The 26,305-nt window shown below is 35.2% G+C and overlaps 1 protein-coding gene across 1 annotated transcript in view; it reads left to right on the plus strand.

The window, feature by feature from the left end:
- The window catches only part of LOC124368921, a 185,471-nt gene that overhangs the window by 125,477 nt on the left and 33,689 nt on the right, over window positions 1-26,305 (plus strand). The window contains 3 exon segments of the mRNA XM_046826467.1: window positions 8,646-8,711; window positions 16,009-20,585; window positions 20,587-25,852. Of these exon segments, the coding sequence (XP_046682423.1) occupies window positions 8,646-8,711; window positions 16,009-20,585; window positions 20,587-25,852 (9,909 nt within the window).

A 26,305-nucleotide genomic window follows, 5' to 3' on the forward strand; every position in this document is an offset into this window, starting at 1 on the left:
AGCCTGGAACAGAGCTGGCCTCCTCTTCTTTCAAGGTGACATGACTGACAGTGCCCGGTATCCCTCCTCAAGTGATCTCAACAGGAGGTGGCCCCGACACCCAACCTTATCCCTCTGATAACCCTGTTACTCCGGAAGCAGTGCAAAGACCCTTTAAGAACAATGTGCAACGAGATGTTTCACCTTCTTATCCTAAGTGAATAACTGATGATGCTGAATCAAGCCAAGCATTCATACCGAATCGACTTCAGTCTTACTCCAGATTCAGTTTTACTTATGCAGTAGGTCAATGATTACTGATATTCTAATGTTTACTTTCATATACGATTTTAATAAAACTATACTGACATGTGGAGCAGCATTACGCATATCATAGAGTGAACTCATATTGTCTGCTACTTGTTTATAATCGCTTTCTGTGCTTCCGCGTCTTGTTTGCGGCCAATCGAATCGCGCTCCCTTTGTGCATGAAAACACAGCACAGATATGCGGCGTACGTGTAATCTTCGTGCAGTATATGGTAGTTTTGATTTCCTTTCTGCTAAAACGTGCTCTCCATCATTAGTAGAACGTTTTCTAGTCTATCTGCGACAATACGGTTTCTCACGGATGCCCGCTAAAAGACATGTACACGTTTCACTGAAGCCCTCCGTCCTTGGCGTTTTGCCGGAATTTCGCCCGCTTTCTTGAAAGTTAACGAGTCAAGGTCGTTTGCTTTCTTCGGCAAAGAGTCTGTTCGATCCTGGAGGCGCTCTTGGGGGACATCCGCTTCAGAAATAGCGGAGCTGCGAGCGTACCTGTCACTCTTACTGAGCTAATTGGGTTTAATTGTTGGGTAGGAGCTCGCCGTCGCAAACATATTTGTGTATCCTAAAAGAACTAGATTAAAGCATAGTAGAGGAAGAGGAAGGTAGATTATAATTTGTTAGCCTTAGTATTCAATAAAGTCCTCGACATATAGAGGATTTCTAAACCCGATAATTGTTTGATTTGTCTTATTGTTAGCACTTTAAGTGCATTTCCATCGTTTAATATCTAATAAGTCTGAAGTGTAAGTAAAAGTCAGGCGGTAATAGTTTAAACAACACAAAAGTAGATATCCGTGTGTTCTGAAAAATAATATCCCTTATCCCTTGCTTTTCTCCCCTCCCAGCTTCCAGCATCTCATGCGTTGCCCCTTAGCAGTGTTTTAAGCAAATTGTAAACATTTTTAACTCTGTAAGCTATAAATATGTAATAATACAGACTTATCTAATACTAGGAAACAACTGCAAGGAATAAATTGACTATTTACAAGAACTGACTACAATTTCTTTCTGTTAACGAAGTAAGATTGGAATAAATAACTTTAAAAAATTGAATATTCGTAAGAAATGGCGGGACTTTTCATTAAAACCCCCTAAAGCATTTTAAAAGTAGCCGTGGGAATTCTGAGAAGAGAGGCATTGTACTGAAAAGTATTTTTTCTTTTTGAAAAATTACCTCAATTAATGTTTTCTATAAATGACAACAAAAGTCCAAATTATTGGCAAATCTGTAATTTTTTCGATTTTTTTCGATGCGATTTTTTTTCTGGTATGTTGACCAGTCTAAATTAAGCAATGCAATACTTTGAATACCACACTTTATGTAATATCTTGAAGATTCCTTTAATTATTCTCGTGTAACCACTCAAATGTAACTGGCACTTTTCCAGAGCCCCATTCCAGTCCAACAACGTATCTCCATAACGATAATGGACCAATAAAACATTTCGTAGGGATACCTGCCCACGAATGTCATGAAAGAATGATGGGTTAATCAAAAGCGATATTTAATGAATGAGGCGATATAAAAACATACCCCATGTTATTCCTAAAACTATAATTACAATGTGGCAAAATTTTATTTACAAAATAAAACAGGTTTCTAAAAGGTGCAAGAGATTTTGACGGAAGACAGTGTTAACTTGAGGTTTGAATTTTATTTAAGTAATAAAAGAAAAATTCAAGAAAACAATATCGATTCGAAAATACTATAGGAGGCCAACTGATATTGCAATGAATTGCATTGGGCGGAAAGTGATTGTGTATGCAAATGTTGAGGAATTGTTGTGTCTTACACAAGATAACGGCACTGCAAGGCTGTATGCGGGACGTGCGGGCATTGTTACCTCATTGTTTCGTACCAAGGCGGTCCAGTGTCCGCGGTGTTTGGCAAGATATGAACAATAGATCATCACCTTCTTCCGCTCATATGCATTGCGAAATACTTCGAAACACGATAGACTACCTTTCGGTATGGCTTGCTAGTGAACATTCCAGCAATAGCATTTTTGGATGGTTTTAAATCATCATTTTGATAGAGGATATATTATAAGTAATTCGGTATCACGTTAAGTGAACGATGGTTGGGTTGTAAACAGCATTCTTTAAAGGAAAATTCAGGAAAGAGAAGATGACTAAAAAAGAAACTTTTGAAACAGAAATCCGGAACTAAGACAAAGCAAAGAACAATTCGGAAACTTCAACCAGAGGCGAGCTAAGTGAGAAGCTTATCAAGTTTCGACAGACAAAAGTTTTAACAGACATCCTTACAAGGCATTGCAGCTCACTGAACATCTTGGAAGTTTTGTTTGAATGAGGACGGTGTCTGCAGATCCTGTCAGGATGGACAGGAAACCCCCTTCTGATAGAATGGATAACTAAAATTGTAGGCTGACATCCAGTTGAAGAGGAGGGGCTACCCTGTCTTGACTCCTTGCAACTGTCAAGGTTCCTTGAGGAGGCAGGGCTAGCATAACTATTATAACTAGGAGTTTTCCTTAGGAACTCAGGAGATAGGAGTAGTAGGGAATACACAAGGTGTTAAAAAGAATCCCGCACGGGCTTGATACTCTCCGAACGATTACAGGTTAAGCAATTAAACTTGTTACATCATTTCTGCATCTATAAATATAATTTTTGAAGTTACTAGTATTTTTTATCATGTCAGGGGGATAGTCCCTAAGGAGTCAGAAAAAAATCTTAAATGAGAGCATAGGTCGAGTAATATATCAAATTACAGGTATTTATTAGTAGAGAGTACAATGCCGCAAATCCGACTTCAAAAGGTTCACTCTTAAACAAAAGAGGTTCTTAAAGGTTGCACTGGTTTAAAGTTTGGAACATTTACGATGCAGGCCCTGTTCTAGATGGTTTAATATTCTTGTGCTCAAGTTGTGAAATTTAAACTTAGTAAATGAAGACTGGACTTAATAAATACAGTAGTTTTTAAGGTAGTTAGTAACTCTTCACATCCAATAAAGGATGGCCTACAAGGAGATCTATGAATAACAAAGTGCCTGACACAGATGTTTTATAAATTGTTATTTTGTCGAGATGAGGCATCAGTCGAGAGCTGCCGCGCCGCACCGCCCGCCGGGCCAGAGACAAATTGGATCAGCAGGTCTGTCTGACCTTGGGGCGAGAATGTCTGGATTGAGGCCAGGAGGTTCTGCACTCGCGTTCGCTGGACACTGGCGGCATGGCAACGCCAGCCACTATATATACAATGCAGCATTTTATTCCAAAATAATCGAAATCTGTAACTATTATATTCCCCACCCGACATGCTTATCAATCACCCTTCATCACTAGGATAATGTGACACATACGGCGAGAACGATCGCCTTCCTGACACAAAACGTCACAGGATCCGACATTTACGAGCTTGAGTTTATATTGCGATGCCCCTTCCGGCCACTCTCTATGCTGATCTGTGTTTAAAGGTGTTTCAATCGAGTTTTGGTTGATGAAATATGCTTTGAATTAAATCCATAGCCCTCTTAGATAAATTCCCTGAATATAGGAAAGTATAAGAGAGTTTTTCTTGTGATCACTCCAAGGAATAATAGGAGTTTCTATTTTGTAAACAGGCCCATATAAATACGGCTGCAGATAAAAATGTGAAACTCGTATAGTATGTAGATGAGTGATGACTTCATTGGGACATATTTTGATTTATAAACAAAATTAATGATCTTAAGGAAAAAATGTATAAAAAACATTTTCTTCAATTATATACAAAATATAATTTCATTAGATCATACAAAAATAAAAAAATATACCACTCCCGATACATTACAAGCTACTTTTCATGCCGGATTGCAAGTTTGTTTTAATTTTTCTGTTTACAGGAAAATAGTATCTTAAAGAGACATGTGTTTAAAGAGAAAAATATTTTCCCTAACAAAACCACTACATTAACCCCAAACAAAATGAACTCGTCAATCTAAATTAAGACATGAATTACACAGCAAAATAAGTACATTTAAATTACTCTTGTGGGAGACACCTATTTATTACACCTATTATTACACACATATATTTATTAGACCTTTACAAAATGCATTGCTATTACAGGAAATAAGTGGCAATGCCAAATTCCAACATTCATAGTTCATTCAAATCTCTATAAATGTTCTTCATTTTTTATGTAATTGTGTGTAATTTTTTACTGAGGATGATTTAAAAAGATTGTGGTTTTTAAAATTTGTGTAAAACTCCAAACACGCAAATGAAATATGCGGGTAAGTCAGTAGAATAATATACATAGCTAAGACTTCAAAAGTTATGCTTTTTATGTAAACGTCGCAATGGTGGTTTGTATAGTTATACTCAATGTGGGTGGAATCGTGCTGTTTTATCTGATTTCTTACTTTTCCTGTATGTTTAACATAAAGCTGTAGGTTTTGCCACCTGACGGAGATAATAAATAGTATACTTTTAAACATGTTTTGATTTTATTGACTGTTCGTATATATAAAGAGTGCGTAAAATATCAATAAACACCCAAATATTCTTTTTTTTACCGAAATTCTACATTCAAATTTTCAATACTTTTACGAAATTCGATGCCTTAAATACTGAATGTGCTCTATTTTCTGATAGAGTGATTCCTACAACGTTAATCCTATACAGAATGGCGGCCGTTTCAAGGTTCAGTATTGATCTTATTATAGCAGCCGAGATTCTGTAATGAATAAAGCTTAAGCAGTGTGGTTAGCGGCGTTATACTCTATCAGGACAAATCTTTAAAAGTATATGCATATTGACCTAGAATGGCATTTTCGATTTACATAACACTTCCAATGTTATTAACACGGAGAATAAATTCATGCCGTATGTTTATGTTTTCATGGTATATAAAATAGTGCCGCTGATATATAGCACGCTTAACTCAATAAAAATTGCAGGCATTAATAAATGGCATACAGATGTAAGCATTCGAAAAACAAACAACAACAGTGTTCCACTGTTAAATATAATTCTTCCCGTTGTTTCACAAACGAATCAAAGCGGTAGGTGATTAAAGAGTTCATCGATAACAATATGGACTCGATATCCGCTGCCCACTGGGACTTGGAGCGTGACCTTTAGCGCCGGATGCCTGGGATTCAAATTCAAGAAAATCACGTTGCAACTTGGAATAGCGGTAATCTAATAGCACGGCCTGTGTCTGCGGTTCGGATTTGCGCCGCCATTAATTCAGAGCCGTTTCTCGAATTATGATGCTGAACGAGGCTCGCAAGTGGCTTATGTACTCACACAGAGATTAAGCCATTGTTTACAATTCAGTCGCACACAACGATATAAACGGTAGCGAAATATATTTTAATTTTCTTAAGTGTTCACATGTAAACTCGTTTCTTCTCACAATAAACACTGTGTGTTTATCCAAGAAAATATTTTCTGTACAAATGTTGTTTTTACTTGCAACTACAGTAATAATATAAGACATACTTTTTAATATTTACAAAGTTAATATCTAACTAATGCACTAATTTAATACGTAATCGAAACATTTACTAAATAAGTTTCCTGGAATTAACTGCAGATTAGTATTTAGAATAAGATACTTCATTTACGTTTTTTATACCACACAATCATCTTAATTGGTGTTATTCCAGGTATTGCAATTCTGCTTGTACTCGTATGTATAAAAAGACTGATTTAGAGGCGAATCCTCACGGAAAGGGAAGGTTGGTAGTTAGATCAATGATGTCCATCCAGCAAAGATCTGAATATCAATACGTCCCTTAAAAAAATATAGTTGTTTAATGTTGGAGAGGATAAGAACATAAATATTTTGGTAATTCTAGGTCTTATTTATTATTACTTTCACTACTCGATCTAGAGCATACTTTGCACCATCAGGACCTCAGAAGAAAACTTTAAACTGTAATTTCGAATTTTCCTATCTTAATCAAAAATTAATATCTTGGTCAGAACAGGTCAAAAATTCAACAGTCTTTCCCGGCAAGGATGAAGGTAATTTAACGGTAAGTATTTTGTTAGCTGGATACTGAAATAGCTTTGCTTTTTATACCATAGACGTTAAATGCTGTTGTTTGTTTTATCTCTAAACACAATTTTCCGACCAGTGTGGAGATTTCTTATTCTTTGTTAACAACAATTAACATTCAGTTCCAGTTTGTCCAGGTACAAGAAGTTTCTACAGACTAGATCACGAATTTTATTTAGATTATATTAATTTGATGACCTTAGAAAGGCCGGGTCGGACAGTAATGGCCTTTCGCTTGTCCGATTTAAATATTACTTCAATCAGACCCTCAAAAAAACGTAAAACCACTGAATTGTTGTTGGCTTGAACCCGAGGGAAGTTTCTTGCCCAAAAAGCTTCAGTTACTTTCAGTAACAATATTTTCATAAGCATGCCGTATCCAACCGTATGTTGATTTATTGTACGTATGATTATATGGGTTAAACATCTAGTCACTTCCTGGACTCGAGGACGTGATGCCATAAACTGGCTTCGATAAACATGAAGCAGCATCGGCCACGTAACGTCCTGCACAAGGAAACAGCCTGCGTCTGTGAGACTGCAGGAGTGTATCTTGTTCGCTTGCGTAATGTGCTGAAAGAGGTGCGTGGGAACTGAGCTGTGCGGCGGACGAGGAGCTTCACTCGTTCCATTCTCTCGGTAACAGGGAGGTCAACGCTTCGTCTCACTTTACGACGGGAAAATAAACAATTTTATGTTGTTAATAAACAATAATGATCCACAACTTTCACTTAAATTGAGCGTACAAGTATACAAAGAAATAAATTATTTTTATGATTGGAAAAATATACAAAACACATACCGCGTTTATTTATCTCAGTAATTTCAATTCGCATTAAAAACAACTCATCATCCGCATCTTTCAAGCAAAGTAACGTGTATCTCAACCCTGGTAACCTTATGGATGTCCAGGAGCGGCTCATCACTAACCACAAATGTCGAGATTCTAGTACAAGGGCAATTCGATAGGTTTAGTCTACTACGGGAGATGACTGTTGGAGTTGGTGGGGTTCGTTCCCTAACCTCAGAGGTTCTTGCTAGCCTCAACAAGGGTGTGACACCCCCTTGCCTGCTTTGACTAGAGAGGCTGGTTCAGAGCTGGCATCCCCTTCTTCAACGGGATAAGAATTTACTTTCCTCGTGGATCTCGATAGGAAGTTCCCCTCCCCGAACCTTATTCATCCTGAACATCCTGTCACTCCAGAAGCAAAGCAAAAGTCCTTATAGGAGTAGGTGCAATTTATAAGCTTCTTGTCCTAAGAGAACAAAGAAAAATAAAAAAAATGAATAAAAACGTGTATCTCAACTTCACTCTTCATAAGCTACTTCCAGGAGCTTAATTTCATCCGGGAGTTGACCCACCTGATTTTAAAATTTGAGGATAGTTTCACGGCATGTTTTGCATTATGGTTTTTACTACCAGAGAAATCTGTTTCATTACAAATTAAACTTCAACTTCTCAGACATATGTGTATTGCAATAACCTTGATTCTTCCGTGACATATTATTTTAAATTTCTATAATTAATAAGGCCTTGGCCCTCGATTTGTAAGCAAAACACGTAACTCGATGTCACATGAACGAACACGATATGATCAAAGAACAAACCTGTTGATAAGATACTGAAGATGTCGGCATAAACAAAACACTTAACACGATTTCGCATGGATGATCACGATATGATCAAATAACAAACCTGTTGATAAGATACTGAAGATGTCGGCATAAGCAAAATGCGTAACCCGATGTCGCATGGTAGATCACGATATGATCAAATACCAAACGATTGGACAAAATACTTATGGTCTCTCTCAATATGGTAATACAGTATTTTGATGAAAGAGGTATATCCATGAAAATTCAATGTAAATCTATACTTGAATAAGTACAAGAAATGTATCAATTTAGTATTATTAAGTAAAATCTAAATCTCAGACTACTCGAGATGATATAGACAGATGGAATCTTAGTAATTGTCTTTATGAATCACTTGTGAAACTAAATCGGATTTAAGATGATGTATAATGTATATTCTATTCACAAAGGTATAATCTATGTGATCCGAAATTGTAAGATTTCCTATAATACCTTTTTTTATACATGGTGACACCAAATATATTAGGTATTATTAATTCAAAGAAGCAATTAATTTTGTCCTTTGACTTATTATTTATTGTATAAATTTGAGTGTGTGATATGAATTTAGTTATTTTAACAGCTCTGCTGCAAGCGATTTATCTATCTCTTAATATAATTTGGATTTTCTAAATTGACATATGTACACTATATATTCAGTATTATTAAATCTCAATGTTTTGCAGGAAATGCTGAACGTTCTTTCAATGAAAGGATACGAAATGGGGAGAGGTTCAGAAGACATGATGGTGGTGAGTTCTATTGTAGTCATCATAGGTTCTAGCGTTGATTTGTAATTCATATTTTGTATATCTTCATACATTTTATAGAATTACCCACGCCATCAAATTATCTTCCAGCTGTTTTTCCTACAACTTCTATTACAATAACATTTATCTTCAATCATTTCTGTCGTTTAATTGTATTGTAAATAACCAGGGTGAACCAGGGTTAGTTGTAACACTCTTACATGTTCATAACACCTACTGTACTCAATTAGTTGTTTATTCGTCCGTTTAGTAAATCTAATTGTCACATTCATTTCTCTTATAACCACTCTAACATTATCACGGCTTCAACTTTTTCTTCTGTCGCTTTTTTATCTGTAAGGTATTTGCACAAAACAGCATTAAAGTCAAATTGTAATCCTGAATTGCAATACTTATTCATTATCTGTTTATTTTGATAGTAAAATTTATTTCATAATCTTATCATTCGGATATATTGTCTTATTTTACTTACACAATATTCGGTGAACGAGTAAAATAAATGGTCCAGCAAAGTCAAGCTAGTGGTTTTAGTCAAAAAAACTTTTTGTCGCAAAATAAGTATTACACACTTAAATCGAGTACAACTGAGTGACTTGGAATACTCATTTTAAGACTTAAATTGATAAGCTCTGAACATCCTTTAATCAGATTTTTCTTGCATGAATACATTTTATTGCTCTCGTTATTTTCTTTCAAGATATTCCAAATTTAATTTTAACATCATTGGTCTTGCCTCAATAAAACCTTCAGCGTAATTCACTAAATCATTTATGCTTTTTACATTTTTCAACCGACCTGTCACCCGAATAAAAAAATAATAAATAATAAACAGGTAATATTTTAGACCTATTGTTATTTAAATGATTAAACAATAACTAATGACGGTCTTCGACTGCAATAAACTGAACTATCAATCATACTCATTATAATCAGCAGCCTTTGTAAGCTTATAAACGTCTATGAGTGAAAATATGAATATTTTTTAGAAAATCGCTATTCTGGGTTAGTATAATACTATATGTTGTCTCCGGGTTTTAAAAGACTTTAACTCTACAAACATTACAAATTTCATACAAATATGAAACTCTAAGATTACGAATAGTAGTTAAACTAGACATAGACAGATGCTTATCGTCGTAAGAAGGCAAGGAATTGCAAAATGGAGAGTGTCCGTACAAAGTGATAGTATTGGTTTTAGATACTTGTTCGAATATTTGTTGTATGAAACTACACTAAACTGTTTAATACAGACCAGAATATCGTGGCTACCGACAGCATTGGTAGAAGTTTGCTAACGCGCTGTAAAAACTGTAAAAATGGATTGTACGCTGTAAAAGAGTCGTTTATTACGCGGCCGATATGAAACTTAAGTTTATCAAAATCGAAAAGTGTGACCAAGTAAAACTATACAGTTCAACATTTAATTAATGTATATAAGTCAGTATATAACTGGAGGAAAGAAATTTCGTAATAAGTCAATACGATATGTGGCTCATTTAGGTTATTTCTAAGAATAAAAATATTCACGTTAAAAATACATTGTATGGACCAAAAGTAGCATAAGCTTTTGTTTTATGCTTTTCTCGATAAACAGAAAACATGTTTGGTAGATTATAGTGTAAAATTATTAAGAAATGTCCATGTATATTATTCAATAATTCTCATGCCAGTAAACAGATAATCCAGAAATTTTGGTTTAATACGATAAATTGAACAATACGAGTAACATATGTAACATTTAAAACTATTAGTTCAACTGGAACATTTATTAAAATAAATTAAATAAATTCTATTATTTCCATGGTAAATTGTTTTATATTAATTATATGCTATAGCTACAATAGGTACACCCGAATTAATTAATCGTATATTATGTAGTACCCTACCAAGAATTTATTTGCTTAATACGAGTTTACACTGTATATTTTATTTAATAGCAATCAAAAACTTCTTTGTGTTTTGTAGAGTTACAATGTAATTAAACACAGTTAGGAATCCCGTACATTCACACACTAAACGATCCCGTCTTGTTGAAACACTCGGCAGGCCAAGTAATGATTCTCTCTTCACATCAGAGTAAAACGTCTCCCAAGGCACTAATCAAGTATCCCGAATGACACTCGTTGATAGTCTCGTGAGTGTTAAAACTCTATCTGTATAACATCTATATACAAATTTATTTTATAATCATAACATTACAGTAAATGCACCCGATATAATTAATGAATTGAAGTTACTGTTCTAGAAACAAAACTATTCTGAATGATGCTGACTATTGAACAGTATATCGATACTGATATTTAAATATTAACTCAGTTTGATACCGTTATTTAAATTTTCACGTCAGTGTGACGATTTGCCATTAATGTTATCTAATTTTCGTAAACGGATTTAAAAGTAGTATATTTTCGAAAATCAGTATTAAATTATAACTTTCCATTTTGAGAAGAGTCAGCCGCAGATTGAACGTTACAATATAGTACGTGTGGAAAGTTGTTCAAATTGGCTGTTAAAGTCACATTCTAACGGATTGCAAGATCACAAGAGAGCTCTTGTATTTGAACATTCACGCTGGAATGAAAACCTTGTATTATCTCGTTACTTTCCGAAAGATTCTGGAAGCGTAGAATTACAAAATACGTACTGACTATTAGTAGTAAAGATCCTAGTGACTTAGGGCATTATGTACTGGCTTGAAACTTAATTATATTAACTATCGTCAGCCGTCTAAATATAAGAATCGGGATTACCTCGATTACATTTTTACCGCTCCATGACGGCTTGCCATCTTGGAACAATAAGCAACACGTCTCCCTCGAGCCTTAAGAATTTCTCGAAATACGCTGGAAGCAACCTACTATAGTACTATTTGAATTTGGTTTCGCTCTGTATCAGTCATCCTGAAAAGGTAACAGCCCTATTATTAGCACCTAGCATCACTTCACGTGGTGAAATAACATATATTAATGTTCACTTTTAAACACAAAAGTAACCTTATTGCCAAAATCCAGTGATCAAATCGCAACCATTACATGGCATGTGATCTATAAACATTAGCATATAAAGATAGAAATAAATGATTTTATAACTATGAATTCCTAATTAATAAATCTAAATCTGTTGAAAACCTATCCATTAGGTAGAGACTTATCAAGTACTGTAAATAAATTTGCCTACTGATGCCTTATCGGGAATAATATTAGAGATAACATAAAGTACTTAAACATAAAGAAGGAGCAGGTAGAAGTAAATATTCCAACAAGAGCACCCGATAAAGATCAAGGATCGTTAAACTTTACAAGTGTCCTCAACATTGTATCAGATACCCCGCCGAGGTAGGTTTGTGAAGCGGTGTTTAGAGGGACAGTCACTATTAGATTGGCAAATATTATAGTTAACTCCTCAAAAACTCTAATGTAGATTTATTTGAAATTGGTGCTCACTCGCTGCAGTGAAAGCGTGATTTTCTTTTCCATAGTTTTCTTCAGATTTGACGTTCCTTTCCAGTTTTTTCAATGCAGTATCTGAGACTTTTACATCATAGGACTTTTAGGTCTACATCTTTCCCAAGCCTTAATAAGAAGTGTGTAGATTGATTGGTCCCTATTTTCTTTGTAAGAACAGGTATACAAACATCTCAGCGCTTAGTTCTTGATACATTATCTTTCTTCTATATAAACTACCTAAATCACAACTATATTAGCAAATAAAATATAGATTACTTTATTTTCTGATGGCACATGTTTATTTTTGTCACGGTGACTTCCCAATAATTGTTAACATCTTTAAAAATCCTTCTATATTTTTCAGTTAGGTTTTCGTTAACAGGCATCATTTTAACCAGTCGAAAACTCATTTCTTGAAATTCAATTCCCTAAAGACAACTTTTCCTTGACAATCCTGACTGGAATGCAGGAACGCATCATTATCCAAATAGGCAACTGATTTCCAATTAAGTACCGTTAGTATTGGTGTTGATATTGGCATGTTGGTTAAAAACTTACATTTAGCTACTTTAGACCTGAGATGTCACTCTAAATTTTGTTTAAAAATGCTCCCCTGTGGTGCAAATGCTCATATTGGTCTTTTTAAAGACCAGTGTTGGGCATGATATTCAGGGTTTATCTATTGTTTCTCTCTTAAATAGAGTTTAAATACTACAGCGGAGAAAGATCACTTAAGAACATCTTCATTGCTTAGAACAACAGACCGATTGCGTGGGGCTCTTCCATTCAAGTGGCTGCTCTCTTACACTGCTATGTATCCTTATTTATGGCAAAGTAATGGTATTTTTATTTCTATAACAAATGCTTCATCACTAAAAGTGATAAAAAAAGTTTGAAATGCTTCTATGGTCAAGTATTATGGTATAATGTGTCCTTGCAATAAAGAATTTGATTTGTATGGTTCTGTAAGAAAACAAAAGCTATTTTTATTTACCAAGAGCATCAATAAACGCTGTTTAACTTATTTTGTTTTTGTTAGGTAGCTCCCAATAGGGCAAAAGGACATTTAAAACTGTTTATTATTATTGTTAAACCATTCGTGAACGTTAACTTCTAAACATAAGCAAAGACAACAAACGGAAGAATTGAAACTAAACGAAGCACTTCACAATATAAAGTCAGAGCGGAGTAGTTTTGTTTATTAAAGCATATTTAACCACTTTTCAAAGTTTAAGCTAACAGTCTCCAGAAGCGTTTATAAACATACTACTCGTGTTAGTGAACCCCTACCAAAGTATATGAAGCATCAAATAATGTAAAATTATTATGATATTCTTACTTAATATAGATTCAAAAACATCATGTTCCAATTATTCTCATGCGATACAATTTTGATTAATACTCATATTGTCAGAGCATGTTAAATCATATTTCATATCTTCTTTATTTCATTGATCGAGATTGGTAACACATACAATATCATATAGACAGATAGTTTGCAAATCATAATAGAAGAACTAATCTCAATCTTTTGTAAGCAAAAAAACTGCATTACTTTTTTTGTAAGAATACCATTTCTCCTCGATTTAGAATATCACTAATTTGTAATGTTTTATTCTGCTCAAAGTTAGATTATAAGTCTCTTTTTTTAGAATGTTCCCTATAAAAAGTACAAACCTTAATAATCGTTACAAGTATAACAATTAATTCATAGTATAATAACTTAGAATAAATATAATTGTCTCTACTTACTCCAGAACTAAACCTTATATATATATATATATATATATATATATATATATATATATATATATATATATATATATATATATATATAGAATTGTATGAAGTTTGTTAGATTTTATAATAAGATGTTAAAAAGAGCATGCATACAAAATTAGCTAAACTTATTAAACGTTTATTTACTATAAAGAAATTAAAAACTTAAGCTAAACGTGTTTGGAATATCATATTTACCTAGTTACTACAAGTTCCAAAATTAAACTCCACAACAAGCAAATCTTCAACTTGGATAAGAAGGATACTCGTACATTTAGTACTAATACACTGCTAAAACATTCATTCTGACATCCCATCCAAATGATAATATAAATGACAGAAATCCACCAGACATCGTTATAATTCTACCTTTAAATATTTCTTTCAATTAATTTAAAATAGATCATTTTTTGATCATTAAAAAGAATTATATGAGAGAAAATGTGTTCAACTTGAGACATAAATAAGTAGTGTCAATGGAACTTTCTTGGAACACTCTCTGCTAACGACTTCTTTATTACTACTTCACGTGTGATAATAAATGTAACATAAACTTACTACAATTTGGTATGATTATTAGTATCTGAAATGTTAGACAGTGCCAACACCAACGGCATGGTTTTGTGTGTATGTGTATGTGTCTGTGTGTGTGTTTGTTTCGTGTGTTTAATTGTATATTAATGTATAAAGTTCATGTTGGGTTATTGGTGTTTTTCAAAGTTACATGGCATATTTCTGTGCTGTTTTTATCTATTATTAGAGCTTAGTTGTATGTAAAAAATGGCTATTGTGTTTCAAAGAGCAATCATGGGCGTGAACATTTTTGGTATCCATTTTATAAGACATTAATATTAATTTTTCCATAATTAATAAACATAACAAAATCAATTATGATTCTTGGTATACTAATTATTCAGCTTGGTACAGGTCCAAACAGTGCTCTTTGAAAAACGTAAAACTTCTTCAACATGTGTCAAGTCCAGAGTTACAGAAGAGCTGTGAATTTTTCATAGAATATAATATGTTCTTGCTATTCCAAAGCTATTTATTTAAAATAAAACATTTTTAAGCGAATTAACTAATTTTATTTGGTACTAGTTATCTTAATTTTATTGTACATCTATTATAATTTACTCAACACTTATAAAGGTTTATGCAAATATATATTTTCTTTATCTCATGTGCTCTTCTTGTAGCTTTGAGCTATTGTGTTTGGCTTTAATAATTGTGTTGTGTTTATTTATACTGCTGGTTGAAAATCTAAATACAATAATATAAAATATCACTTTATGATTAATATTTCATCATGTATTTTTAAACTAGAAAAAAATTTAAAAGTACGAATTGTTTTGTAGGGTGCAAAATAACGCCAATCCTTTACTTCGGAATAAAACTGGATTGAATTGTTTATTGTGAACCTATATATTGAAATAGAGTTTTGTCCCTTTAAAAATCTGTCTTTTTTACTCCTTGGGGGTTGTAATGAGATTCTCTTGTAAATTCCGATAAATTCCGCAGTGAACATTTGATTTGGTTTCGTTTAGAATATCTCTTTTATTTGATAACTCATTTGATAACAATTTCATTGTTGTGTGTGTTATTTTTTATTTAAAAGGAATGAAGTACGAGAATACTTCATTCCTCTGTAATACTTCTTAAAGTTGAACATTCTCATAGATATTACAAGTTAAACCATGGAACATAAATTATTGTTAGGTATAGTACGTTATAATGTTTTCATAGATACTGAAATCAGTAAACTTTTCATGGAATCCAATAAAACAAATTTTGGACTCATAAAGTATTCCTTAAATACATCATTTGGAATTTCTTTTTATTATGAATCAAATGCTTATCTTAGATAAGTTACTCATGAGTTTATATTATAATTAAATTTTTTAATGCTCACATAGCATGTTGCTGTTTTAAAAAACAGGTAAACCGTTAACTTCTAACAACACAATTTAAATCTATTTTTCAACCAGCTCTGTAAAAAGTGGATACAGACTAACCTCTTGTGTATCTGTCCTTTCTTTCTATGTATGGTCCACCAGAAGTGACGATTCTCTCGTTAGAAGAGGACGCCAAGAATCCACAAGCATTGGGGATCTTGTCCTCTACAGCGAGAACCTTCGTCCAAGGGGGGACCACCACAGAGTTCACGACCCAAGTAGTTGGGACCACTCTAGGGAGGACTTACGCTCGCCTGCTCAGTACAGGATCGAGAGTATTCTACGATAACACTCGTCCACCTTCAAGAGAGAAACTAAAACCGACTGACGCCTTTTTAGTTTTTCCCACAATCCTTCCAAAGATATTAGCTTCCCCCTTAGATTCTGCTAAGATTGCACCATCGCAAGTACTAGATCTTGAGCCAAAGTTACTGGATGACGTGGAAAAAGTACAAGATATAGTTAGCAATCATGACAACTACAATAAACTGACACTGGATGATCTATTTGATTTATCAGATACACGGCAAAACATTCAAAAAGTGTTTGTTCCTAATGAGGATGAGCGAGAGAATGTAGTTTCTGTAAGGAAAGAATATTCTGTGAAAAGGAACAGTGACATTAAACCTGCAAAGGTTGTAAAACCAAATAATGATTTACCTACCTTCACAGTCAGACATGAGTTTGCACCTAGTGGATTTTCATTTGATGACCCTCAAGAGAAAAAAGAAGAACTAATCAAGCCAGGGAAGAGAAATGGAAAGGCTTTATTTAGGGGAGGAATACCAGTAAAACAGGAAAAGAAATTAGATACCGTAACATACTTTGGTTTTGCTGACTTCACTACTACAGTTGGTGATACAGTGATAGTATTTATGCCTAAGACACCAGATCCTCAACTTGCAGGAGCGGTGACTTCTATTACAGGAGAAGCTACTTTACGACCTGAAGATGCAGCAATGCCTGTAGTTACAACTGTTAAGACTTTCATGTCTCATTCCCCCGGTATGGCTACTAAGACAGTTACTGGTCACTCTCTTAGTATGCACACTACATTACCAACCATACTTGCCGATCCAGTTGTCAGGGAAAGTAAAGCATATGAACCAGTCTATATTTCTTCTAAACTTCCCGAAGATAACGAAAATGTACCTAGTATTGAACCTTCTTCTTCATTTTTTGAACACAGTGACACAATTCAATCAAGTATGGAAGTGGTATCTTCTGAAGACTTTATGTCTCAAGAAATAAGACCTACAGAACCTTTATCAACATTTGCTACAACGACTACACAGGTATATAACCCTGCAGAAGAAGCTCTTGGTCTCTTAAAATCAATAGGTGGAACTGAGGCTTTTAATGGCACAACCACTGTGTTTACTTCTTTTGTTTATGGAACTGTCATTGATGGTGCATATAAGCAATTGATTCAGTCTGCTTCTAGTGTATTTATAAATGTTGGAGATGGTGTTATAACTACTACAGGAGTTGGAATTGGAATTGCACCCAGTTCCACTTCTGCTATTTCAAAATCAGTTGACTTAGAAGAAACAACGCCTGTATCCGAAAACACAACAACTGAAGAAAATGAAACAACTACTGAAGAAACTTTACCAGAAACTACTTCAAATTATGCACAAGCTGTGGTTCCTGACGAAACTACTTCCGAAAATGAACTATCTAACGAGGTAGATAGTGCCCATAAAATTGACTCTTCAAAACAGGACCAAATCACTGTTCCTGATGAGTATACAGAACCTGAATCCACGTCTGAATATATCACAAAAATAGTTCCTTCAACAGCTTATAAAACCTTTACATACTTAACAACCTTTTTCATTCCAGATGAAAATGGTGGACAGACAACCTCAATTAGATCAAGAGAGGTGACGTCACAAGATATAATGTATGTTACCAAAGTCTTAAGTGTTGACGATGATGAATTCATGAGCACAACAGTTGCTCCATTAGAAGTCATTACTGAATTTGTTCCATCAACAAATCCGCAAGATATTACTGCAACTGAAGAAGCCAAAGCGACAGAACCAACAACACCACAAATACCTGTCACGATACCAGAACTAACAACACCTCAAGTATTAACAACTACTGAGAAAGAGGATGAGGATGAAAAAACAACATTGTCCCCTACAACACCTAAGGTACAAGAAGAAGAAGTGGATTTGATTTTTAAAACTCTGTACACAACTTATACATACCTAACAACATTTTTTCAAGAGTCTAGTACTAGTGTCTCAAGTAGAGAAGTTGTTGTAACAAATGTAATAACAACTACTTTAGATAACACTTTTGCATCTGATCCGGCAGTGGCAGGATTATTTGGTAAGGGTATTACAAACGTTCCTTTTACATCTGATGTTTTGGAACCAGCTCCAACAAGTGTAGGAATCGGTAGACCAACAACAAAATATTTTGAAGATCCAATAAATATTCCAGATGAGGAATTATTCACATCTACTTTAGAATCTGTTGATATTGAAAAAGAATTAAGAACGCCAACACCTGCTTTAGATAGTGTAAATGAAATAACGGAGGATGGGTATAAAACATTTTACACTACTTATACATACTTTACAACAGTTTTTGTTGATGGTGAAACTGAAGTTGAAAGTAGAACTGAAGTGTATACAAATGTTATTAGTCCAAATTCATTATTATCCGATATTCAACCAACATCTCAGGTGCCTTTTTTTAGTTCTGATTACGTATCAGTTTTACCAGATGAGCAAGTTGAATCACCGCAAGATGTACCTGAAACTTATCCTGCTGTATCTTTGAGGACAACACCTACTAGACTTTATGACAGTACAATTTCCAGGGCCAAAATAAAAGATAATGAAATAGCTCCATTATCTGAGGCGTTGTTTAGTGATCACGACATTCAAGCAACAAATATAGACGATGCATACAAGTATGACACAACAATGTCAAGAGGCCAGTCATCAGATAATACTAAAACTGTTGAAAACCAAGATTTAATGTCAGCTAAACAACAGGAATTGTCAAAAGAGGAAAAAATACTTCTTGGGATCACTTCAGCAGAAGATGCAGAAGTCCTTCAAACTGTAGTAGTTGATGTAACTAGCAGCAGTTCAGGAGGTAGCAGGAAGGTTTATAGAGAAAGTTATGATGACCCTGATGACCAAATTACATCAGAGAGCAACACCGAAGAGATTGAACCTTCATTTTCACCTACAATCCTCTTACAAACCAGCTATACTACATTTACATACTTTACAACAGTTTATAAAGGCACCACAAGTGACGTTATCAGTAGGTTGGATACAGTTACGAATGTTGTCACCGAAACCCTTGGGCCATCTGATATTGAAGCTTCATTGAGTCCTGAAGAAGCTACACTTCCAATCACATACTTTACAACTTTTACCTATTGGACTACTTTGTACAAAGATGGAAGCACAATGGTAACCAGTAGAGAGGAAACTATCTCGAATATTGTAACTCCAACAGTTACAGAGTCGGAGCCTACTCAGAGTATTGATATTACTCCAACTTCTGTCACTTCATTAGTCTTACCTACAGTACTTACATCCATAGTTGGAGAAAATTCAGTAGATTCTCTATTAGAACCAAAACAATTAGTACCTGGTGTTGCAGAGGGCACAACGGAGCCTGTAACAATAACACCTTCACCTACCACTCCGGAGCTATCAAATAAAGAAACTCAGGATGAGAAAGAAACTTCATTAACAGATGATGGTTCTTCTTCGTCATCTCAAGATTTGGAGCCTACTACATTTTACACTACATACACTTATTTTACAACATCGTATATTGGTAACAGTACCGTTTTAAATAGCCGTCTGGAAACAGTGACTAATATTGTAACTCCTACAGCTGATATTGGCGATACCACTGAAATTACTACCACTGAGCCTACTGAATCCAGTAAAGATGACTTAAATAAAACACAAACTGTTCTAAGTCCTGAACTTAAGCCAACTGGCCTTATTTCAACCATTAGGACTAGTGAAGTAAACAATGGAATCACAACATTACTTTCTACAGATGTATTTGGAACCTATATTGATGGCCTATATGCTCAGATTTTGGAAAGTTCAACTGAAATTATATCACCAACTGTTACCACTCCTACATCAACCAAAGCATCTTTTGCCGATGCTCAAACTACAGGTGTTGTTTCAATAAATGAGGGTAAAATTGTTGATGCTGAAGGAATAAGCACAACATTCTTTACAACAAAGGCTGTAGGTACATACATTGACAAGTTATATGCTCAAGTTATTGAAAGTACAACATCCGTACGAGTTGATGAAGATAAGAAAACAGCTGTGCAATCCCTTGATCCATCAACAACAGTAGTGGGTTCAAAAACTTTCAGAACTGGGCTTGTTAGACTAATAGAAGGATCAATAGTAAAAGATAAAACTACAACATTTTATGAGTCTCGTGTTATTGGGACTTTGATTGAAGGGAGGTATGCTCAAATTATTGAGAGTACTTCAAGCTTTAAGGTTGAAATGACTCCTACTCCTGTTGTGGACATTGCAGCTACTTCAACTGGTGAAGTAGGAATTTCTTCTACAATTACGGTATCTCCATCACCTTCACCAGCAGTGGTTGAAAGTTCTATAGGGGATGATGAATCCCATCACACTGAAAATGAAGACAGTGAAAATTGAGGATGACGATGATAGTTCAAAGGGAAGATCTAAATCTAGGTTGTCTTTCTCAACTCGTAAGAAAACTTTCACGCCTGTAATAAGACCTTTCGCGTCCAGACCTCGCCCAACATTTTTGCCTAAAAAGAAAACCGGAGATATAGGTAGTGCTACTACAATTACAAGGAATGCATTTACTCCTACAATTACAGCTACTCCTGCAGTAAAATCAAGTGAGAGAGGATTTGGATCAAGTAGAAATAGATTTGCAGGAGGAAGAAGATCGAGTTCATCAAATGCTATTCAAGCTACTGCATCAGCTTCATCAGGAAGAAGATTCTCTGGAAGACGTGGAAGCTCAACTGGTAGCATTGGTTTAGCATCCTCCAGCCAAAGTAATTACAGAGGAAGGTCAAGTGCAAGAGTTGTACCAACAGCTTCAGCCTCATTTGGTTCAAGTTCGAAACGAGGTGGGTTCAACTATAGAACTTCAGTCGGACAACGAAGCTCATCTGGATTAATTGGAAGTTCTCGGTTTAGAATACGTCCAACATTGTCCTCTGGTCTTGGAAAGCCTTCTCAGACAGTGATTTCAACTACTGAAGATATAGTTAATACAAATGATATTGGAGGTACAACTGTTGTAACTGAAGATACTTTGTATATTGAACAAGAAGAAGAGCAAGAGACTTCGCCCCCCACAACAACCACAACTGAATCACCCAGACGAAGTAATAATCCACTTCTTCGTTTTAGAAGACCACCCATATTGCAGAGAAGTTCAACAACAACTACAACACCAAAACCTACAACATCACCTGCTAGAAGAAACTCTCTACTTCGAAGGCCTGATAGTAGGGGTTCGCCAACAACACCTTTGACACCCACAAGAAACAGACCATCACCAACCTTCCCTCCTAGAAACCGTCAGAGACCGTCAAACAGTTTATTTCCTCCAAGAGGTTTTCTTAGGAAACCTACACCAGCTGAAGAAGCCGAAGAAGAAGAAAAAGAAGAGGAAAAACTTGAAGACGACGAACAAAATGACGCAAAGTTAGATGAAGAAAACGATTTTTCAGATAATGACTATGAGGGTTCTGAGCATTCAGATACACAGCATACAGCAGCAAACGAAACAGCAACTACAGAAACTGCAAAAACTGACAGAAGAGGCAGAGTCTTAAGTCCAAATACCGTCCAGATCAGGCCTTTCCAAGGTTTTAGACGTCCAAGGACAAAACGGCAGGCTGTTGAATATGGTTCTAGGAATTACAGGAGTAGGTATCATAGACCAACATCAAGAACAACATCACCAGACTATGCAGATGATGAACCAGCTCCATCAGAACCACCAACAACTAGATCTTCTGGCAGATATACTCCTCGCTCAAGAGGGCAGACAGAGAAAAATCAACCCAGAGTAAGACCAACAAAAGCATCCACCAATTCTGGAAGATCACAATTCACATTAAGAGATAAATCATCACAAACTACTAGATCAAATTTTAAGAGGCCAACATCTAGACGGAGACCAACATCTTCTGAAACTACAAGTGCTCCCCAGAGACTTAAACCACCAAGGTTAAGGACTCAAACATCTCGTACTCAACAACAAGAAACAACATACACATCAAGAAACAGTGGTCGAAGATACACGAGTAGTAGAAGACCTACAAGTAGGTCAAGATATCGTGACAGTACTGACTTTGATACCTTTTCTTTCTCTCCATCAAGTTTTGATGGAACTATTACAGTAACTCATCAAATTCCAACTGAAGTAACTATACCTGTAGTAAATGGTAAAGTAACAGAGTATAAAAATATAATTACTGCCAAACCCAGCTTGGAAGTTCTAGGCCCACATCAATACACAACAGGAACTGCAAAGGATGGAAATGTAGTAATACAACTAACTAGTGAGATTACAAGCACTCTTCCAAATGGTGCTATGGAGGTCACTAAGTTCCTCGTATATGAGACACCTACCACTAGTGTTACATTTACTCCTACAACATTGCGAGGAAGGAAAACTTCTTTCTCACATATTGTCCCTAGTACAGTTTATGATGTCAAACAAGAAGTCAATACTATTCAACCTCAAATAGCAGCTAATGCTCCTTTGGCAAATCTGTTACTTTCCCAACTTTTACTTGGAAACCTGAACCTTCAACCAAATGCTCAACAACTAAACCCTCTTTTAGGTTTACAAAATCAACAATTAGCTCCATCTACTCCTACAACAGAGTTTAAGACAAAGACCACTACTTATGTCACTACTGTTACAGAGCATACATCTACAGTACTTCCACTAACCTTCAGAGGAAAAGAAATTCTAACTACCATTGTGGACAGTTCAACACAAGTAATAACAGCCACCGAATACTTGACTGAGACTGTGGTTGTGACGCCTACCGCAGCTTTAGCTGCAAACCCTCAGCAAATCAACTCTCTACTGATTCCTGCTTTACTCCAAGCACAACTCCTAGGCCCTGCACCTCAACAGCCTACAATCAACCCGCTGTTGGGAACTTTGCAACAACAGATTCTTCCACAAGATATTTTAAACATCCAGGAAGAAAAACTGCAAGTTGAAGAGCCTACTCAGAGATTCGTAATGAGAAGACGACCAAATGAAGAATCTGATGATAGTCTAACTCTTCAAGAATCAGAGTTGGAGGATGTAGTTGACCAGCCAAAACTGGAACCAAAAACTAGAAAGAAAATTAAAGTTAAGAATGGTTCTAAAAAACCACAAGATGCACCTCCTCCACCAATTGCCGATACAAGTGTAGTTACCCTTTATGTATCTGGGAGAAGACCAGGAGAGTTTAGCACCGTATTGTCCACAGTAACACTGGGAGAAGAGAGCTCGGTAACTGTTCGTAAACGAGAGGTTGAATACAAGTTTGATGACATAGATAAATATAAATTGGAATATTCTAAGTTACCAGAGATTGGAAGCTCATTTTCAACTCCTGATGATGGTTTTGAGAACTATTATGTAATGTCTGCATTAAATGAAGTCTCAGTGGAAGGAAGTGAACAAGAGACACAAAGTTTAGAGAGCATAGTTGGTGATGTAAGTAGATACCTCACTAGTGACCAGGTTAAAATTAATACAGAATACACATTTGGGAACCCATCTAATATTGTTCAAGAACCAGCAACAAACCAATTTAAAGCTACTTCATCCAAAACAATTAAAAAACCTACCGGTCATTTTTTATCCAAAAGCCCCGCTGAAGTTGCTCCACTACAGCGGATAGGCATTAAAAATAAAGATTGGAGCAACACAACTCTAAACAACTATGATGATTTCTTATTTGTGAACAATGATAAATTAATTAGAATAAAACGTCAACTTGAGGATAGACCTATTGAACAACCAAAGAGAAGACGAATCAGAGTTCGAGTACCAGTTCAAAGAAGGGTAAATATTGATGAAGATTTGGATCCATCAGAAGCTCAGCGATCACATGATATTACTCATCAAGAGTTATTGCAAACACAAGATGTTTTAACAAAATTGTCTGATTTTGGAACAAGAAAAGTTAAAGTAATCAGATTAAGACCAAAACAAGAGGATAATAATTTTCCAGAACAACCTTCCTCGCCTCGCAGACGAGTTGCTGTCAGAAGAAGACGTCCTATAACTTCTAATGAATATGAAAGCCATTATATGGTTACAAATTCTAAGGATGAATACAACCTTAACCATAACATTCAATCATCAGAAACTTACGATCAAATAACATCAGATGTTTATCCAACAGTAACACCACAGCCAGCAGAATCCGTCCACAGGAAAAAAAAGAAAGTACTTGTTACAAGAAAAAGGCCCATTACTATGTCAGTATCTCCAGTATCTATTGAACCAACTACTAGGAGAAGAATTATAATCACGAAAAAAAGGCCTGTAGTAAACACTGAAGAGCCAATTCAACCAGCAACCATATTTTCAAACTTCTATGGTGGTTTACAAAGTGATTATGATTATGAAACTCCTTCGATTTATAGTGAAATTGAGGAAACAAATGATGACACTAACTATTCAGATTATAGAGAGAAAGCAGTTGATGATACCAAACTTCCTGAAAGTGAAATAAGTGAGTTCAGTCAAGAAGCAGATATTGATCAAATCAGAATACCTGCTTGGATTTCAGATAACCAATCTCTAATGTTGAACTCTTTTGTGAACAGTGGTATTCAAAACAAGGACATCCCAGAAAGTACAATCTGGTTCTATGAACCAACTGAAGAAATACAAATAGATATCACACCATCTACAGCTGAACCACAACTGAATACAAAACCTTTATCAGAAAGTGCCTTCGATGAAGTTGGTAGTTTGGCACCAATGCTGAATACAGAACCTTTATCAGAAAGTGCCTTTGATGAAGTTGGTAGTTTAGCACCAATGCTGAATACAGAACCTTTATCAAAAAGTGCCTTTGATGAAGTTAGTAATTTAGCACCAATGCTGAATACAACCCAACTATCTTCTCAAGAGCTGTCACTTTTCCAACCGTCTGAATCAGATCATCCTGATTCAGAAGTTCTTAACACATTTATAACACAGGAACATGAAGAACAATCATCAAGTGCACCAGACACAATGACACCATCAGCTGTTGTGTCAATATCAATTCCACCTGAAAATACAATTGAATTTGAAAGTCCTCCAAAGTTTGTTAGACCTACCAGGTCTTCCGTAACAAGAAAACCATCGAGGACTATTACAGGATATCCTGGTACTAGGAGACACCACCCAGTTTCAACTTCTGTTTTGTCCTTGGCTTCAACTTCTGAACCAACATTTAGATCAAGAAAACAAAGTTCAAAAAAATACTTAGTTCCTGTAAGTGAATATTCATCTAGCCAAAGTAAAATCTTGCCATCAAAAACTCACCAAATACTGAGTACATCATTGTTTGAAGTTAGCAGTATACTTCCATCAGATATACCCCCAGTTTCTTCTCTATCCGAAGAATTAGACGGACAAATATCTTTGACTACTCCCAATTTAGATGAATCATCAACATCAATCTTAGCAGAATCCTCCACTTCTCCTTACCTGTCTTCACACTCAGAAGTACCTGAGGCTCCAGTAAGTCCAACATCTTATATAACGACTACCATAACCTCAACCCGACTAAGAACCTATACCTATGTTGTTACAAGAGTGAGCGGCACAGAGAGTATTATAACTTCCTCAACTTCTGTCAAACCAGCACTGAAGACACTAACTCTGACTTTACCTGTTGTGGCCAATTTGGAAACAGGTGAGATAGTTTCTTCCATCATCTATTGTACAGTTTATATGTTCTTTGTTGGTTGATATTGTGTTCTTGTTTCTTGTTCTGTTTCTCCAACTAATTTCTGTCGGTTGGTTTGGTGTATAGAATAGTTATTTTTTTAAATATATGTTTTAACACTTTATAGTTTAAATATATAACCTTCCACACATAAAAATAGTTTTTATACTATTGTTGTGATTTTATCAGATTGTCTTTATATTATGATAAATTATAGTTTTTATCATCACATAATGAACAAAAACCTAATTTTGGAGTCTCATTCAGTACAGTCAACACATTATGAAAAAGTATGTCCATTTATATTGTTTTGAGAAAAACATACTTTTCAGATGTATTTCTTTAGAAGAATTCTTTTTATCTCTTAGAATTCTTTAGAAGAGATCTTAGCATTTCCTCATCTCATAAAAACACTCCTAA

This window comes from Homalodisca vitripennis, chromosome X, assembly GCF_021130785.1.
Source record: "Homalodisca vitripennis isolate AUS2020 chromosome X, UT_GWSS_2.1, whole genome shotgun sequence".
NCBI classification, from domain to species: domain Eukaryota; kingdom Metazoa; phylum Arthropoda; class Insecta; order Hemiptera; family Cicadellidae; genus Homalodisca; species Homalodisca vitripennis.